At 39.8% G+C, this 18,051-nt stretch overlaps 2 protein-coding genes across 2 annotated transcripts in view; one reads left to right on the plus strand and one right to left on the minus strand.

Annotated features, from left to right (window-relative positions):
* Positions 1 to 17,197, plus strand: part of P2RY14 (purinergic receptor P2Y14) — a 69,265-nt gene extending 52,068 nt beyond the window's left edge. Inside the window, exons 2-3 of the mRNA XM_022582776.3 lie at positions 8,065 to 8,169; positions 12,889 to 17,197. Of these exons, the coding sequence (XP_022438484.1) occupies positions 12,915 to 13,928 (1,014 nt within the window). The 5' untranslated portion in view covers positions 8,065 to 8,169; positions 12,889 to 12,914 and the 3' untranslated portion in view covers positions 13,929 to 17,197. The remainder of the gene's footprint in view (positions 1 to 8,064; positions 8,170 to 12,888) is intronic.
* MED12L (mediator complex subunit 12L) overlaps positions 1 to 18,051 on the minus strand; it is a 359,593-nt gene that overhangs the window by 226,302 nt on the left and 115,240 nt on the right. The gene's annotated exons all lie outside the window — the stretch shown is intronic.

Here is an 18,051-nt window from a genome sequence, read left to right on the forward strand (position 1 = left end):
ACGTTTTTGCCATTACAGTGTTTCTATGAGCATCCTTGTACATGGATATTCTCATACATACTTGGTATGCTTCTGGAAGAGAGACTTCTAGGGCATATACTTAGGAATTAAAATGCTCAGCTATAGGGTGAGTGAACCTTCATCTTTTCCAACTATTTCCAATTCCTTTTCCAAACTTCCCAATTCCTTTAGAAACATAATGCTGAGCTGGGGATAAAAAAAGAAAAAAGTCCTGGAACACTACACACACCATGAACCATGAACAATTTTTACAATGGAATCTATGTTCCTATAGATTTAAAATCATTTATGTTTAAAGGCAGGAAATAAGAAACACAAAATTCAGGTCAGGATCCCCTCTCAGTGGAGGAAGGCACAGCCCAGGGAGGAGGGAGGAGGGAGAAGCTGGAGTACTGGTGAGGCTCCGGGTCTCAAGTCAGCGCTGTGGTCTTTTTGTTGTGTGTTAGTTTCTTTGCATAAATTCTTTTCAAGGTATCAAGCAGTCCATTAAAAAGCAAAGGTATTTTTAAGAGCAATTACCACTGCCTGTGTCTGGTACCAGGCAAAGTTCCCCACGGACGGCAGTTACTGCTGTACGATGTGATGAGAGGGAAAGAGGTGACAAGGCAACAGCGGGAGCGCTGGAGGCGCAGCAGCCAGGCTCCGCAGCGTCCGGGGCTGTGGGAGACGCAGAAGAACCGCAGGAAACGGAGGTGCCCAGTGCGGATGGGAGAGTAGGCTGCTCAGAGGCCAGAACCACCAGACTTTGGGCCCTAAAAGGGCAGGTTTCCCAACACCAAGAACGCTATCCTGATAACAGGAGCCAAAGGCATAAGCGATAGATGAAAGGAAAAGTGTGTCTTATAGATGACAGTTTTAAGCAATGTTCTTAACAAAGATTATTTTGGCTTAGAAGAATGGGGAGAATGAGAAGAGAAGATGGCCAGAAACAGAGTAAGAAACACCAGTTTAAGGACAGGCAGAGAAACTCCCAGAGGCGAATGAGAAGCAAAGGTAAGGAGGGTAGCAGAGAGGTCTGAGGGACTGTTATGCATTTGCTACGTGTCAGGCACTGAGCTAGGGACCCTTCCCTCAAAACTAATACACACACATACGATACATACATATACGTATGCATATATATACACGTGTATACATATATAGTTACATATACCAGCAGGAAAGTACATGTATACACACATTTCTTTTACTAAATTTTCTACTACATTTCTTTTACTAAACCATTTTGAATATAAGTTGCACAAAATCATGACCCTTCCCTCCTAAATACTTCAAGATTAAGAATATTCTCCTAGTTAACCACGCCATTACCATACCTAGAAAAATTCAGACAATTCAATAACACCATCTAATATACAGTCTGTATTCAGATTCACACAAGTGCCCTAAAATAATTTCTATAGTGCTACCCTCCACCGCCCCCAGCCACCAATCACAGTTCACACAGCACATTATTTCTCTTTGGCCTCTTTTGATCTAGAACTGCTCCCGCCCACCCCATCATGTCTGTTTGCTTTTCATGACATTGATTTATTTACAGAGTCTGGGCTGTTGTTTTATAGAATGATCCATGTTCTGAATTTGTCCAATTGTTTATCCATGATTAGCTTTTTGACAAGGTAGGTTGTGTACATCTAACTGAGTCATATTGAGAGGCAAAATATCGAATTATCCCGTTTTTGGTAAGTTCAATCATTCAGTGACCGCCAGATGAAAAGGTACCATTTTTTTCTTTGTTATTCTAAATGATCTGTGAGTGATGCTTTTAGATTGGAACATCCTGTTCTCCTACAACCTTTCGCCAAGAGACTTTTCACAAACACTGAAGACTGTTGCCTGAATCAATTATTACACTGAGGTTGAAAACTGCTGACTTTCTAATTCTATCATTCCTTCTACCTTTTCTAGCTGACATTCTTCTACAAAGAAGAGCTTGTCCCTGTCTTCATCCTCCCTTTTTCATCTGTATTTTTAATATCACTATCAACTCTTGAATTTGGTTTGTTTTTAAAAGTATTTTCATCTATTACTGTCCTTCTTATTGATATCCAAACTGTTGAATCTAGAAGTGCCACCAAGTCAGCTCCCATTTCCTTTTTTGTTTTTTCCCCCCCTTAACACTTCCTCATTGGTCTGAGCACTTCCTTGCTTTTTGCCTGCAAGGTATCAACTCACCTTTCCCTGTGCCTGATTTGAAACCAGTCATTTTCCCCAAGGAGCCTTGGTCCCTGTTAGTGGGTAGTGATACTTAGAAACAAGATAATCTCATTGATAATGGAGATTGCTACTTTTCTACCTACAGAGGATTTTTTACTTTTGTTATTTAAAGTTGGAAATGGCTTGAGCAAGTTTATAGCTATTAGGGTATCAGGACTTCAAGACCTACAAATTTTATTGAGAACTTGTGGAGGTTTATACCTTGAAGGAAAGTAGCCTCTAGACTGAGAGAGAGCCTGAAAATACAAAAGGGGAAGGCAACAACGTATAAAGAAAGATTAGAAAGGAAGTCAGTGTAGGCTGCAATTAAAAAAAGAAAGAAAAAAAAAAAAAACCCCACCATGGAGTAAAATAAAGCTGGTCCTGGTCCAAGCAGGTCATGAGCATGAAAGTCAATTCATGGTACAGATAGAAAGGAGCACTTCTTATTATCAGATTCCGTACATTCGGCCATTACCTCTGAGGCAATAATGAAATGGCATCTAATAGCTCCCATAGGGCACGACAAGATGTAAGATAGCATTCTCAAAACATATATGACTGACTCATATTGAAATCCATATGAAAAGTGAAACAATCACAAATGTATTGATCTAAAGAGGACACTTACATTCAACAATGGATCCCATTGGGATGGGCCTCGGACTCATAAAAAGCAAAGGTCTTTCTTTCCATGTGTACTCTGAGCACCATCTATAAGCTGCATAAAAATGCATCTTTCACATTTAAGTCCTACTCATTTTTTGAAATGCATGTAGTTGCTTCATTGTCATATGCTGTGTTTAATAAAACACAAATTCACTTAAAGCATTTCCCAATTCATAAGTCAGTGTAACAATGTATTTTATTGCATCAAAGGTTACTGATTCCTCCAACAGGTAGGAAGTACATGAATTTGGGGCTTTAAAGTGTATGAGAATCACTTCTCCGTAGTGTTTCCACTCCCACCTAAAGTTCTAGATATTTATACTCTTTTCCTTTGGGATGTGCAAGCCTCAATCTTGAACAAACATATACCTGGCTGATATTTAGCTAAGTAAAGTTGTTGGTTCCTCACAAATGAAAATCTGTTCCCCAGCCCCCTGGCAAAGGGATATGCGTTAAGGCCCTAAGCCCCAAGATCTGAGGAACTGAGTACTGCACGCCTGATTGAGAAACGCAAACACCATCTCAGCAAAGCAAAAAGAGGTCAGAGGCTCATTTCCTTGCCTCACCCCAGGGAATAGAACCACATATTGCCAAAACAATGCTGCAGAAGAACAGGCTGGAAAAAATTAAGTCAGGAATCCTAACAGCTCAATCTAAGTCCAGATAGAGAAAGGAATCAGTTCCCCAAACTCTGAAGACAGGAGTTTCACAGCTTTACATCACTCACATCAAAAATGCAGGCCTGTGTGGACTGCCAAGTAAGTGCATGAAACGCTCTGGACTTCACTCATACTCCCTGCTGCTGAGTGCCGCTTCCTGTGACGAGAACCCAGGGACCATAAGAAGAATGGCCTTCCCCCAGCTTCCCCGAGGCAAGCACTGCTGGGCCAGACTCCCGAGGAGGTTTGGAGCACACCGCAGCCCTGCGTTTCAGTGCAGAAGAACATCAACCTCAAATAAACGTGGGGAAGTAGGGCACACCGTGGGAGCCTGACCCAGGGGAAGTCCTGGCCGGCTGAGAGTCCCAGGGACCTCCGATTCGTCTACTGTCAGCTGAGTCACTCCCTGAACCCCCAACGTTTCCCCTGAGTCATACACTGCCAGGCACCAGGTATTTGATTCTTAGAGGAATAGAAACCCTATGAGGTAGCAACTACTACCCTCTCACTTTAAGAGATGTAAAGACAGAAACATGGAGGCACTCTGTAACTATTCCAATATCACAGCTACTAAGAAATTGAGCCATATTTCTAACCAAGGTCCACTACATCCAACATGCATGCTTTTAACCATTATACTGCACTGTCTGCCCATTATTCCAACAGAGCTGTAAAGAGAGCCCACTTCACATTCCAAGACCTAAGCATGTGAATTACTTAATCGCTGCTGAGTTACTCAACATACAGTTCAGGTTTAGCACCAATGAGAGAGCTGACAAAATTCTATTCCTGTATCAAAATGATACCAAATACAACTACCATTAAGGGGCTATTACAGTAGTTCTCAACTTGGGAACATTTAAAAAAAATGTCTGGAGACATTTTTCCTTGTCTTAAGTCACGGGTGCTGCTGGCACCTAGTGGATAGGGCCAGGGATGCAGCTAAACATCTTACGATGCACCAGGCCACCACCCACAAAGAACTGGAACTCAAAAACATGTCAGTAGTGCCAAGGGTGAGAAACCCTGGGCTATACCAAAGATTGTAGGTGGAAAATCCCTCAAAACCTATCCTGACAATCCAGATGCAGCTCCTGGTACGGAGGCTAGGATGGGTAGCCATTTCCATGGCCCCAGAAGTTTGGCATCTGTGCCATACCTCGCCCTCTCCCCCAGCTCCCGTGATCTGCTTGCATCACCACAAGATGCGAAGACTGACCCGGGTTCGAGGAGGTGCCAGTCTTGCACTTTGCTAAGAGTTCTGCTAAAAGTATTTTAAGGGAAGTGGTTGGAATTAAAAGTAAAAAACTAGGTTTGGGCATCATTATCAGCTTACCATCATACTAACTCACCATCCGTTACGGAGTTTCTGTATGCAGTGGTACCCAGAGACTACCTGGAGAAACTGAAGGCATCCACAGCTTGCAGACCTTTAACACCTAGATCACAAAGGACATACTCACAAACTCACACGCACATGTCCACCTTCCCTCAAAAAACAATACTGGACAAGCGATTCCTAAAAACAATACTCCAGAAAAATGCTGAAGGGCCTGCAATACATGCACATACTCATGAACACAAACAAAGCACGCTTGCCCCGAGCTCCCTCGGGAGTAGAGGAGACCTGGCTTGGAGATGAAGAGACATAAATTTGAATACTGTCTGGCCACATGTTAGGTGCCCAATTCGCCTTTGATGAGTTACTTAACCATTCTCAGCAACAGTTTCCTCATTTGCAAAATGGTGGTAACAGTAACTGATTGGCACGGCTCTATCATGTCACTCAAGAGCTTGGGCAATCCGTGTGCCCCCCGCTGTGCTGTCCTCTCATGGGTCTTGGTGCATGTGCCCGACAGCTCTCTCTGCCCAACACTCCCTCCCTCCCCTCTGACCCCCTTCCATGAAATAAACTGGCATGCTTAAAGTGACTTCTCCTTGAACAGGTCTATGACCTAGAAGCAGAGGACTCTGTTGACCCACTCCTAAGGAGTCACAATGTTGGGGAAAAAGAGGCAGGACCAAGAGTGAGGATGCAAGAAATTCTAAAATATTCAACCGACCATAGAATAAGAAAGGCCAGAAGCCTGATGGCAGACTTAAGAATTAATTAATACCTAATTACTTATTAATTAAGTATTAATAATTAATTACTAAGTAATTAATACTTAAATACTTAATAAGGAATAAAATATTTTTAAAATATAAAGTATGTTATAAAGTACTGAATAACATAAAATGTTACAAAATATGACTACAAGACTGAATAAGTAGCCCCATATATAAATTCCCCTTCTATTCAACCCTTATGACTGTTCTGGAAACGATCTAGGATATCACATATTGGCACCACAAAGAGGAAAAAAAAAAAAGTCACACATTACAGCAAGGGAGATAAAAGCAGCAGTAATAAGAAAATGGCTTTAGTAAGTTTAGAAACGTACACAATGATTACACACATCTATACTACTTTCTATTGTTAGAAGAATCATCTAGAAACAAATATTTATCTCATATGAAAAGATCTTGGGGCACCTCGGATCAAAGTTTTTGATGTTTGGACTGTAAGGACAGAGAAGGAATTGTCAGACTGTCGTCAGATAAGAACTGAACAAAGAACAGGAAGGAAAATGCTCATCATAGGTGGGTACTGATTAAAGAGTGATTTGAAAGCAATTCATTTTCCAAATACATTTTCTTTATTGAATTTTTTTTTTTATAAATTTATTTAATTATTTTTGGCTGTGTTGGGTCTTCATTGCTGTGCACCGGCTTTCTCTAGCTGCGGCGAGCCAGGGACTACTCTTCGTTGCGGTGCACAGGCTTCTCATTGCGCTGGCTTCCCCTGTTGCAGAGCACGGGCTCTAGGTACGCGGGCTTCAGTAGTTACGGCTCGCGGGCTCTAGAGCACAGGCTCAGTAGTTGTGGCGCGTGGGCTTAGTTGCTCCGCAGCATGTGGGATCTTCCCGGCCCAGGGCTCGAACCCGTGTCCCCTGCATTGGCAGGTGGATTCTTTAACCACTGTGCCACCAGGGAAGTCCCTCCGTATACATTTTTGTTTTCTAATTATGAACTATTTCAAGTACACAAAAGTACAGAAACTAATGTTGGTTAACACCAATACACTTAATCGCCCCGTGTTAATTGATAGTAATATTTAGGCATCATTGTTTCAGAATTTAAGAGGTGAAATACCGCAACTACAACTAAAGTCCAACCACCCTATGGCATCCCTTGCCCCTCCTTCCTTCTCCGGGAGTAAGCAGTTCCCTGAAGTTAGAAGATATCATTCCTGACCAGAACATGCTCAGTACTGACCTGGATCAAATATAATATTCCACCACAGAGAACTAAATCTCTTTGTTTTGTTTCTAAAGAGAATTTCATGACCTTTTAGGGCTATTCTAGGTAAATATGCTTTTTTTACCACTGGTTCTCCATAAAATATCTATTTATATTTACAGACTAGAAGGATGAGATTATTATGATGAAATTTATAATGAGTAAACTCTAAGAAAAATCTTAGATTTCAGGCTCCTTTTAATGTAATTTTTTCCTACCTCAAGTCCCAACTACAGCAAAGAAAAATAAGGTTGTTTTTTTACCCTCCTCACCAAATATTTATTAAAGTCCCCTACGTACAGTCTTTTAACAAAAAACAAAAAAACTTGCTCTTCAAGGAGTACTCGTGGGGTTAGCAGCATCAACATTATACCCACCTCCAGACCTATGGAATCTTGAGTCTTCGTTTTAGCAGGAGCCCTGGGAAATATGTATGCGCATTAAAGTCTGAGAAGGGTTGCCTTAAAGAATTTAGAAAGGTGACAACCTAGACCGAGGCAGAACCAAACCCAACCACCATTCTGCCAAACCTATCCTCTTCCTATCATACAATATAGCTTTCAGATGTTAATCTTGGCAAAGTCCATGCATAAGTAGACCAGTGGTTATCAACCAGGGGCAATCGGGCCTCCCAGAGGACATTTTGTTCACAGCTTAGGGAGATGATACTATTGGCCCCTAACAGAAGCCAAGAATGCTGCTAAACATCCTACAATGCGGAGGACAGTCCTCATGACAAATAATTATCTAACCCAGAATGTCAATGGTAAAAAGGTTTAAAAAAAAAAAACACCAGGAAACAAAAAAAGCCTGCCTATGATTTCCTAGCTAAAATGGTCAATTGTTAACTTCAGTAATTTAAATGAGCTGATTTGAGCAACCGAACCCATAAAGTGTGTGGGGGGTGGGGAGAAAGAAACCAATAACTAAAAACACTTCATATGCAATCCTCTCAAGTAAAGGGTTTACAGGGTTTACATCACATCAGTAATCGTCAATAGTGACAACCAAAACGAAGTTCAGTAAAGCAACAACAAAAACGCACGTTGAAATATTGCACAATTATACAAGCTGTATTTAAAAAGCAAGTGCGCTGCTACGACACATACTTCTTCAGTAAAAACATTCTGGCGTTTATTTAACTTAATTAAATCTTCGTTTTTCTCCTACAATACAGGATCATTAGCGAAGAAGCACCTTGGCCACTTCAAGATGACAAGCGCCCACTAGGCTAAATTACTTCACTGAAAGGAAACCTCATATCAGACAAAAGTTTTAAAACGTAAGTGAACAAATCCTTTCCCGTTATCAAGAGCTTTGTTAATTTCATCAAAATATTACGAAGGAATAACTTCCCTTCTTCAGAGAAAGTAGAATTACAGCACACAGAACAGTGGAAGGTGGTCCATTTTAAGAGAAAAATGGGTCACTGTGTGTAATTACACAGAGGATGAGTAATGAACTCAGCATGTTTTTACTAAGATGACTGTATTTCCGGAGCGAGCATCGCCTTGTCTGGTCCTGTACCAACTGAGTTCTGCCCAAAGAGAGAGCCCTGAGGTTATATGCAATACTCTACAACCTGAAAATACGAATGCAGCCCAATCCTGAGACCTAACATTTCACTAGGAACAACAGCGCTCACTATCTGGATTAAAATGAAACTTTGCCATTGATATTCTAGCTGTGCAAAAAAAAGATGAGAGAAAGCAATTCACAGGCTCTTATTACACATTAACGGCTGTCTTTTGGTCTCATAGATCCACTCCACCATTACGTGACCAAAGATCCAAAGTGACGGTTTATATAGACTAAAACGTTTCAAGTCATTTCATTCTCCTTTACCTGGATTTGTGGAACAAGGAAGATTTCCACCTAAGAGAAGCTGAAGCCTTATAGTATTTTTTTCTAATTGAAGTATAGCTGATTTACAATGTTGTGTTAATTACTGCTATATCGCAAAGTGATTCAGCTGTGTGTATATATATATACATATACATATATATACACACACACACATTCTTCTTTTATGTGTGTGTGTGTATATATATGTATATATATGTATATATATATATATTTCTTTCCCCCCCATTACGGTTTATCTTGAAATCCTTCTTAAATGAAGTCTCAAGAATTCAGGGAGCTGTGCTTATGCTACCTGAAGCCTCAAGGTTAACGTAATGACCACTTTCACTATAGCAATTCAGAGGTAATCTCAGAAGTAACGTCCATGGGCAGGGCTGGCTACACTTCCACAAACTGGCTCCACAGAATGTCCCTTATTTCGGTTGATCATCCAGAGGTGCTTTTCCTCTTTCTTTCTCCCCCTTTGCCTGTCTCTTGTCTTTGATGGGCTGGGACAACCTGCTTAGAAATAGTAAATCAGCTGAGAGCCTGGGGCAGGGAATGGAGGGTGGCTGGGCCACATCAAGACATTCTTTCTTTCTGATTTATCTGGTTCTTTTTATTTTTACGTTACCGTATAAAATCAGCATCCGTATGTTACTATTTCCTCCATCTGTGAAATGATTTTAAGTTTTAGTAGGTCTCTATCGGGATATTAAACCACCTCTATACTAAAGACAAGGAGAGGAGACTGGACAGGTGTTACAAGGTCAAAGGAATACATGTCTCTTTTATCAGCTTGTCCTATTTTTCATCTAACGTGTATTCCTGCCTTTTGGTCTCGATATATAACTGACCTCACTTGCCTCAGATACCTTAAGATAGCCCCTTTTCCACACATCTCTTGATCCATCACTGTAGAAAAGGCTGCCACACTCTGAGCCACCAGGACCAAATATGATAAATTATGTACCTGGAGGCCACAGTGCCCTGCCATCAACACTACTGCTCAAGAAGAAGAGACTTAAGGGCGTGTTGCCACTAAAATTGTCTCAGATTTACCATTAGCTCATTGCCTACGTAGAACGAGCCTTTAATTTGCCTCTGCTGTATCCATCCAGACAGCAGCACGAGCAGCAGTGATGCCCTGCTTCTTCCCCCAGTCAACACGTCTCAAACGGAGACTCTGATCTGCCATTGCTTAAAAACAGCCCAAAATAGCAAGAAGACGTTTGGAGGGAAAGACCCAAGCAAGCCTTGAGTACTCATTTCATTTCAGAAGGCACTCCGGCTCTAGAAGTTTACCTGGGTTAGCTAGCCCCTTCCACCAACCTCAAAGTGAGGAAAGGAGGAGGCATGAGGTGCATGGCAAAGCATATATGCTCAGATTCTTGACCCTCTGAGGAACCAGAGGGTCAGAGTTGTGGACCCATGGCATCAGGCTACATTCAGACATATTGCAGTGCGAAAGGACAAAAGTCATGAGATTCTGAGAAAATGTCTTTATACAGGTTTCTAGAAGGAAAGGAAAGAAATGGTGGCTCTCACTAAATCATTTCTGGGAAATTCTTCACTATTACTATATACAGTGGCTTCTATAATTTTTCTATAAAGAGAGAAATTTGGTACTCATTAAATCATTTCTGGAAATTCTTCACTATTTCAGTATTTAGTTGTATATTATATAGCTAATATTTCTCTCTACTTTAAAATGTATTCACATCTGCTTTTTTAAAAATTTTATATTTTAAACTCCAGTGAATCCAACAATTACTGAATACACATCATGATCCCCGCACCACACTGACCGAAGGGCTTGTGTCCCCAGCACCGGGACCCCTGGGAGCATTCTCTTGAGCTCTGTGAGACTGGCTCTTAGACTAAGCTGCACCTTACTATCAGGGGACAAGACCAATTATTTACTAAATATAGACTCTTTGCCACAGTGGACAGTTAAAAATAGAAAACATGGCCCCTTCACTTACCATCTAATATATGAAACAGGCCACAGAGGACCTGCAAACAAACCCATTATGATCAGAGCCAAGTGGGCAGGGGATTAGATTTCCTTTCAAAGGAAGTCCAAGGACAGGCAAAATCAATTGCTAGAAATGTAACTAGCTTTGCCATATGCTTGCAGGAAGAGTACACAGAAGCAACATATTCTTTTGGGGGAAACAGCACACAAAGTTTGCATGTGTGATTTTTTTTTTTTATTTGCAATGTGACTGAATCTCATATTCCACATTTCCAAATTCTACTTTCTCACACTTCCTTAATTTTACTGACACAGCCCTTCACTCACTGTGTATAAAGCACCATGCTTGGCACCAGAAATACAAAGATAAACAAGATACATTCTCTGTCCTCAAGGAACCCACTGTTCTCCACAATCTTTCTTTCCCATGACCCCTGACTAGATGTAAATTTCTTAAGAGCAGGGACTCATGTCTTATATTCCCAGATTGCATTTAATTATTTCACAAATATTTTAAATATCTAATGTTCTAAATGTAATGCTAGGAATACAATGGTAAAAAAAAAAAAAAAAAAATGACATGGTCTCTCTCCTCTGAAGCTTACAGTAGTAGAGGAAACAACAAACAAACAGCTAGAGAGACAAGTGCTATGGCAGAAGAAAGGTACAGAACTAGGAGCATACATACAAGGGACCTCACACCCAATCCACCCCAACCAAGGCTTGGGAGGGCAAAGCTTCCTAAAGAAAGTGGCATCCAAACTGAGGCCTCAAGGATGAAGAGAAGTTAGCCAACCAAGAAGGTAGCGAAAGAGTCTTCCATACAAATGCAAGTTTGTGCAAAGGTCCAAGGTGAGAGAAATCCTGGAACACACGAGGTACAAGGGTTCAGAACAGCAGGAACTCATCACTGGAGGTAGAATTAGTAGGGATCAGACCAAGATGGGACTTCTGGTAGCTCAGGGTTAAAGAGTTAGGACTTTATCCTGAGGGCAGGGACCAACGGATGAAGGGTTAAACAGGACATTACAGACATTACAGATAAGATGGGCAGTAGACATTTTCTTAGATGTATCAAATAATCTTTCAAAAGAGTGCTAATCTTCCTTGTGCCATAAATCATCATGTCCAACATCAGCGAAGACTACACAGGATTCTCTAACAAAAGAAGGTTCTGGGTAATACCTAGGGTAGTGTCGTCCAATAAAAATATGATGCAAGCCGCATAGGTAATTTAAAATTTTCCAGTAGCCATATTCTTAAAAAAAGTAAAATTAAGTGAAATTAAGATTAATAATGTATTTTATTTAATGGGATATTCCTAAAATATTTCAACATATTCTCAATATTAAAAATATTGAGATATTTTACATTATTATCTGCGTACTAAGTCTGCAAAATTCATTGTGCATTTTCCATCACATCGCAATCTGGACTGGCCCCATTTCAAGACCTCTACAGCCACATATGGCTACTGGCTACCATTTGGACAGTACAGATCTAGAATGTACTTTGGGGAGCATTTCTCAGAATGCTTAAGGTCTTTCTATCGTTTTTGTTTGTTTTCTAATTTATAAAAATAATGCAAATCAGTTTTTAAATAGGGAAAAACCCCACAGAATATCTCAACTTTTAAAGGTACCCATAATCCTATACCAAAAATACCAGTTATAGTTGGACGTGTATGCTTGTAAGACACAGTCCTATGTCTAAAATATACATAGGGTAGGCTTTCTAAAAAGTAGGGTCTGTGTCAATAGCTCTTAAACCTCATATGTTGAAGAGTTGTGAATAAAATGAAACAGATTCTCTGTTTTTATAGCTTTATTACCTTTGAGACTATATTTAAATGAGTATTCCTGGAACTTTAGAGTTGTACAGGAACCTTTATCATTTTAGGGAAACGCTGGTCTCCATGATTACCTCAGTTCTCAGACTGCCCTGCTTCTCTAATTTTTCTTTCCTGTCATCTGTCTACTCCATTCTTCCCTTTTCTAAAGGAAGGAAGGGAAGGTGAAAGGGAGGAAGAGACAGGTACCTAAGGAATATACAGCAAAACCTTGGTTTCAAGAACTTGCTGGGCATGGCAAGTTCTTGCCCTTCCCTTTATTTATTTCTCGGCAAATGACTCGAAGGTCGTGACTGCACTTTGAGTGACTATTTCACATCACCTTCCAGGCCTCGCCTTCAAAAGTTACCCAACGATGAATGCCACCACTGCCCCACCTGCAGAGGGGTCCTGCCCCCAGAACACCCTCATAACCCAGCAAATCATCCCCGTGCTGTACTTCGTGGTCTTCGTGGCCGGGATCCTTCTCAATGGCGTGTCCGGGTGGATATTCTTCTACGTGCCCAGCTCCAAGAGTTTCATCGTCTATCTCAAAAACATTGTCGTCAGTGACTTCCTGATGAGCCTGACTTTTCCTTTTAAGATCCTGGGAGACTCGGGCCTCGGCCCCTGGCAGCTGAACGTGTTTGTGTGCAGGGTCTCGGCCGTGCTCTTCTATGTCAACATGTATGTCAGCATCGTGTTCTTCGGGCTCGTCGGCTTTGACAGATATTATAAAATTGTGAAGCCTCTCTTGACTTCGTTCATCCAGTCCGTGAACTACAGCAAACTCCTGTCGGTGCTGGTGTGGAGCCTCACACTGCTGCTTGCCATTCCCAACGTGATCCTGACCAACCGGAGCGTCAGGAAGGCCACACGCATTAAATGCATGGACCTTAAGAATGAACTGGGCCTCAAGTGGCACCAAGCCTCCAACTACATCTTTGTAGCCGTCTTCTGGATTGTGTTTCTTTCCTTAGTCGTTTTCTACACTGCTATCACGAGGAAAATCTTTAAGTCCCACCTTAAGTCCAGAAAGAATTCCGTCTCGGTCAAGAAGAAATCTAGCCGTAATATATTCAGCATCATGCTCGTGTTTTTTGTCTGTTTTGTGCCTTACCACGTTGCCAGAATCCCCTACACTCGGAGCCAGACAGAGACCCACTACAGCTGCCAGTCAAAAGAAATCCTGCTCTACGTGAAAGAATTCTCTCTGCTGTTGTCAGCTGCAAACGTATGCCTGGACCCCATTATTTATTTCTTTCTGTGCCATCCATTTAGAGAAATCTTACGTAAGAAACTGCATATCCCATTAAAAGCTCAGCATGACTCAGAAGCTTCCAAAACCAAAAGGGGAAATATAACACAAGAAAGCACAGATACTTTGTGAATGCCCACCTCCTTTCGAATACAGTCTGTGCATGCATATTGTAATCTTCAATTACATAATATAGGAAAATGAAGAAGAAGCATGTCCACGATAATAAGTATCATCTCTAGGCACTACTATTCAATGTAGTACAATAATAAAACTAAAATGTAAGTTTCCATGCTTGTTTTTGTACCATCAAAGAAAAGATAATACATTATTTAATCTTATCCCACCAAAATAGAAGGTTTAAGTTTATAATCAATAGTCTGGTCAGCTAACATAGCACGTTAGATAGCAATAAGGAAGACAGGAAGCAATCACGACATCTTCCTTCTTCTAAACACAAGAATTAAGTTGGCATATTATGCAATTCTTTTCAACAGGGTCATTAAAGACCAGCTTAAAAGCAGACACAGTCTGATAAAGGATTAGAGGCCTGTTTGTTGGAAAAAGTCAAGTCTTCTCTGATTAGAAGAAGCAGGATAAGCAGACACCCAAAAAATTACTTAAGAAATCCCCCACGGATTTATTTCATGGCATTTCAAAGGAAAGCAGATATAAACTCTGTACATTGCAGCAAAAAATGTAATCTTTCTCTGATAGCATTTTGAGGATGATATAAGATACATCTTAAATATGTTTTATATGAAGATTAGCTAAGCCGCTTAATGAGCCTAGTGTTCCGGTGCTAGAATATGTTTAAGTAAACTCTACAGAGGGAATCTAGATAGTAGCATAAGTTGCCAGAAACTTCCCCTGTCCAATGGTATGGGGAAAAAATCTAGGATGTCTGAGAAAAGACATATGCACACAAATACCCCCAGCTGGCAACACACTTTATTCCCTAGGAGCAGAGAAAAGCAGTTTTCTTAGAAAGCAACTGGACCTGATAAAAAGAAAATCTAAAATTTACAATAATGAGTGAGAAATTACACATAAAATCAAAATTTACACATATTTTCTGAAAAACAAATTTCATATGTGCAGATATGGGATATGGTTGCTGGCTTGTGAGTCATCAAAGCTCAGTTCTTTCTCTGCTATTAACTGGCTGGAAGACATTTAGCCCATCTTTCAAATGCTCTTCTCAAACATTTTTGTAAGTCATGTTTTCATATATATGTGTATATATATATATATATATATGTACTTCAAGCCTTACCATATATGTACTAATAAAAAATAATTTTAATAGTGTCAAGTTTTTTCTTAAGTCAAGATACCAAAAAACACTACCAGATTTACTCATAGTCAAGACATGGGTGGCTTCTTTAGTACACTCAATTACAAATGCTAATAGAATACAAAGAAAGAAGGCATAGGAGTACCCAGGAAGGAGTTGCATAGAGTACTTTTGAAATTCTATTTGCCACTGACTTTTCAAAACAAGTATTTCATATGTTCTTAGGACCTCATCAGATTTTAGGCAAAACTGAGAAAACACATTTTAAACTGAGGAAGAGCTGAGGAGGTTTTCACACTCTGTATCCGCCTTCCACCCTCATGAAAACTCTCTGCTCCCAACTCTGGGTCAAATATCCTCTCCCAAAAAGAACAAAATCACAAACCTATGATAAACGTGCCTGGCAAAACTAAGCTTGCTATAGCATTTGTTTGGCTAAATATTCTTGCAAAAGAAAGTGGCTGTGTTTATTCACAGTTTCCATTGGTCAGGACAAATTAGTAAATGCTGGTGTTTCATATGTCCCCTACTGGGCCACAGGAGAAACTGAAATTATAAAAGAAGATGAGAAGCACCAAGTTTTGCCTTTGTAACCAGTGTGCCAAAGCAAATCATAAATATGAAAGGCAATATTTTTCAGGAAACAACATGCAATGCAAATAAGGATATCGTGAAGCAAGAGTTGAATAACAGCTACTGCATATCAGAACTTTTAAGGTAAAAGGCCTGTACTTGGAAAACTGTAAGACATTGAAGACAACACACACAAATGGAAAGATGTATGCTGCTCACAAATTGGAAGAATTAATATTGTTAAAATGACCAAACTACCCAAGGTAGTCTACCAAGGGTTCAATGCAATCCCTTTCAAAATACCAATGGAATTTGTCACAGAACTAGAACAAATAATTCTAAAGTTTGTATGAAAACACAAAAGACTCCAAAGAGCCAAAATAATCTTGAAAAAGAAGAGCAAAGCTGGAGGTATCACACTCCCTGATTTCAAACTACACAGCAAAGTACAGTAATTTGATTACTCCAGTAATCAAAACAGGATGGCACTGGCACAAAAACAGACACATAGATCAGTGCAATGGAATGGAGTGCCCATGCTTACACAATCAATTAAGCTACAACAAAGGAGGTAAGAATATACAATGGAGAAAAGACAGCCTCTTTAATCAATGGTGTTGAGAAAACTGGGCAGCTATATGCAAAAGAATGAAACTGGACTATCTCACACCATATATAAAAATAAACTCAAATGGATAAAACGCTTAAGACCAGAAAGCGTAAAACTCCTAGAAGAAAACACAGGCAGTCAGTACAGTCTTAGACACTGGTTGTAGCAATATCTTTTTGGATGTGTCTCCTTAGGCAAGGGAAACAAAAGGAAAAATAAACAAATGGAACTACAGCAAACTAAACAGCTTTTGTAGAGCAAAGGAAACCAAAAACAAAGCAAAAAGGCCACCTACTGAATGGGAGAAGAGATTTGCAAATGATACATCTGATAAGGTGTTAATGTCCAAATGTACAAAGAACTCACAGAACTCAACATCAAAAAAGCAAACAACCCCACTGAAAAAATGGGTAGAAGACCTGAATAGACATTTTTCCAAAGACATACAGATGGCCAACAGACACATGAATAGATGCCCAATATCACGAATCATCAGGAAAATGCAAATCAAAACCATAATAAGATACCACCTCACACTGGTCAGAGCAGTTATCACCAAAAAGAAAAGAAATAAAAGGGTTAGAGCGGATGTGGAGAAAAGGGAACCTTTATGCACTATCGGTGGTAATGTAAATTGGTAAGGCCACTATGGAAAACAGTATGGAGGTTCCTCAAAAAATTAAAAATAGAACTATCAGCAATTCTACCTGTGGGAATTTTCCCCTAAAAAATAAAAAAAAACCCACTTATTCAAAAAGATATATGCATCCCTATGTTCATTGTAGCATTATTTACAATAGTCACGACATGGAAGCAACCTAAGTGTCCATCGGTAGATGAATGGATAAAGAAGATGTGAGAGATATATACATATATACACACACACACACATACATATATACATATACACATATACACAGAAAGACAGACAGACATATATGCCGAGAACAAACTGGTGGTTGCCAGAGGGGAGGAGGACAGGGGGATCAGTGAAACAGGTGAGGGAAAGTAAGAGGTAAAACTTTCTTTCATAAAGTACATAAATCATGGGGATGTGATGTACAACATAGAGAATAAAATCAATAACATTGCAATAACTTGGTACGCTGACAGACGCTAACCAGGCTTATCAAGGGGATCACCTTGTACTGTATAAAAGTATTGAATCACTATGTTATACACCTGAGACTAATAATATTGTAAGTCAATTACCATTCAATTAAAATAAAGAAGAAAAAAGTCAGATCAATACAAACAAATCTTTGGATTTAACTTTGGAAGATCACTTAAGACTTCAGTGAGAGGAATGTCTGTAAGGTATTAGAGTTAGAAGTCAGATCATAAGGAGTTCATTCAAATATTGAAAAGTTAGGTAAATTTAAAAAAAAGGAACTTTAAGGTCCAGGGCTACAACAAAAAATAAAATAGTAGGGCAACAGCGAGAGTGGATTAATCCAGAAACATCTCTGAGGTCATCAGTACTATTTTTTTTTTATTATTTTGTGTAATAATGTGTTCTTTTCTGTAGCTAATTTATAAATAAGGTTTGTAATACAACATTTAATCACTTTATACAAGCAGTGCTATAAAATAATTAAACATTTTGAAAAGTGGTATATGGGAAAGTAAAGCTACATTTTGTTAAAGTGGTTCTTTTGGGGGGATGTCCTGTCATAAAGTGGCAATCCACATGCCACTGGAATCTTGCAGAGAATAGGTGACCAAAAGGAAGTAGCAGCTTTTACTGTTGAAGACCACACAGTTATCAGGTCACT

This window comes from Delphinapterus leucas, chromosome 4 (assembly GCF_059928025.1).
Source record: "Delphinapterus leucas isolate spDelLeu-1000000601 "Yukka" chromosome 4, BTC_Dleu_Yukka2, whole genome shotgun sequence".
Taxonomy (NCBI): Eukaryota; Metazoa; Chordata; class Mammalia; order Artiodactyla; family Monodontidae; genus Delphinapterus; species Delphinapterus leucas.